Source organism: Buceros rhinoceros, unplaced genomic scaffold (assembly GCF_000710305.1).
Source record: "Buceros rhinoceros silvestris isolate BGI_N320 unplaced genomic scaffold, ASM71030v1 scaffold1407, whole genome shotgun sequence".
In the NCBI taxonomy this organism is placed as follows: domain Eukaryota; kingdom Metazoa; phylum Chordata; class Aves; order Bucerotiformes; family Bucerotidae; genus Buceros; species Buceros rhinoceros.
Window position 1 is genome coordinate 75,422 of NW_010421350.1, and position 1,893 is coordinate 77,314.

At 40.1% G+C, this 1,893-nt stretch overlaps 1 protein-coding gene across 1 annotated transcript in view; it reads right to left on the reverse strand.

The window, feature by feature from the left end:
* Positions 1–1,043, reverse strand: part of LOC104496470 (utrophin-like) — a gene marked incomplete at both ends in the record, with an annotated part of 28,906 nt that extends 27,863 nt beyond the window's left edge. Inside the window, one exon of the mRNA XM_010139595.1 lies at positions 852–1,043. Coding sequence (XP_010137897.1) covers positions 852–1,043 — 192 coding nt within the window. The remainder of the gene's footprint in view (positions 1–851) is intronic.
* Between the last annotated feature and the right edge of the window lie 850 nt (positions 1,044–1,893).

Below are 1,893 nucleotides of genomic sequence, written 5' to 3' on the forward strand. Positions count from 1 at the left end.
GATGTTCCTTCTAACACTTACCATTCTGTGAATAAAATTCTGAAAAAGCTTTTAAAGGACCTGTATAACAGCTGCAGAAACAGCTCATTTGGCTCTTGGTGAGAGACAAAGCCTGACTGTCTCACATATGAAGACACATGGACCCCACTACGCTTCCCAAAGCACAGAGGTATGTCTGCATTGCACACTATGTGCAATTCCCAAATCCAATGGATGTTTTCTCTGGTAACCTCTGTAGCACCTTTGCATGCTCAATATTAACCAGGATTCAAACTTCAACATGCTTAAGGCACATTCAACAATTCAATATTTTCAAACACACTTTATTCATCCTCTCAAGAAAAAGGACAAATCCTTAACTACTTCCTCATCATTAATCACACAGGCAAATCCACTGACTGACAACGAGGAGAATTGGGAGCTTAAAACTGAGCACATATTGATGCTTTGCTAACCAGGTCTTGTGGCCTCAGAGTCACACAAACATCAAGAACCTCCCTTTCTCCCCACCTGAGCAATTGTTTTCACATGACAGGGAACAGCAGCTCTAGGAAAAAGAGATTGGCTTTAGCATTTCTCTACATGTTATGCAGATTAAAACACAACAGTTTCTCCAAGTAAAGAAGTTAAAACTTTCTTCCCCAACCTCCTGCTCAGCTTCCATGCTGCTCTCTTTGTACCCAGATTCTACATAGAAAGAAAAACAAGCCACAAAACTTCAGTGCATATTGATCCAGTATATACTGAGAAAAAACACAAATACAGCTATATGGCCAGTAAGGTGGTTTTTTCTCTTCTGCGATTTCCTTCCCCTTTCTTCCCTCTGAATATAATGCTTAGATATGTAGTACCTTCAGTGCATCTTCCTGAGTTGAAAAATCCTCATAGATGCCAGTATTTAGCTCAGGTGCATTCAGCAGCAGTTCAACATCAGCCATGGCCAGCAAGACTTTGTTGATTTCAACCAAGTATTCAGCTGAAAAAGGCAAGGTCCTAAGCCCTGCAGCAAAGTGGCCTTTTAACCTCTGCTGGACAGGGATTGCCTAAAAACATAAAAGTTAATTTTATATTTCAAAGAATAAGCAATTTTATGAAATAACCCTAAATCAGTAGACTATATTCAGAATAAGCACTTTTCTACATTACAAGACAAAACAAAGCCTTTTCTAGCAAAGTTACATAAATTCAGAAAGCTGCAAGTCCTGCAAACTAGTGTTTATTTATTTATTTTAAAAGTTAAAAAATAGTAGATAAGATGCTTCACAATGACCCTGTATTGTTCTTCATTAAAACTCTTGGGAGTGGGAAGGCAACTGCTGTTTCTCTCGCCTTGATCCTTACTATTTCCAGAAATTCCACTCCTTGATCAAGCCTATATCTAGTCATGATTACACCCGCTGTCTGCTTCTTTCATCATCAAGGACTCCCAGAAGCTACCAATCTACCGAAGCAGACTTTTTTTACCTCTCCACATTCTTTTCAATTAGCATCCTCACCCATATTTCCCAACCATTTTGTAGATAAATTAGTGCTCCACCAGTACCACAACATGCTTAGGTACATGAGCAGTAAGAGACACCAGCTCCTCAAGAGCTTGGCAACTGCTGGTCGTTCTGGCTGCAAGACCAGGCTATCCAAGCCAAGTACCATGCTAGCAGATAAGAAAGCAAGAACAGTAATTTAATGCAGCTTTTTATTGTACAACAAACAGTGGCCTGGATCTGAAACATCAGGAAGCCAGCTGCAAGAAGCTATACTCTGCCATGCCTGGCAAAGACAGCAGAGGCAGGTGAAGCAGATACTCCAAAGACTGAAAGCACTTTTTTGCTGAAAGGTTTCTTGTCCAACATGATTCTGTTACCATCTCTGAAAACAGCCCAGTTCTTTAAAATC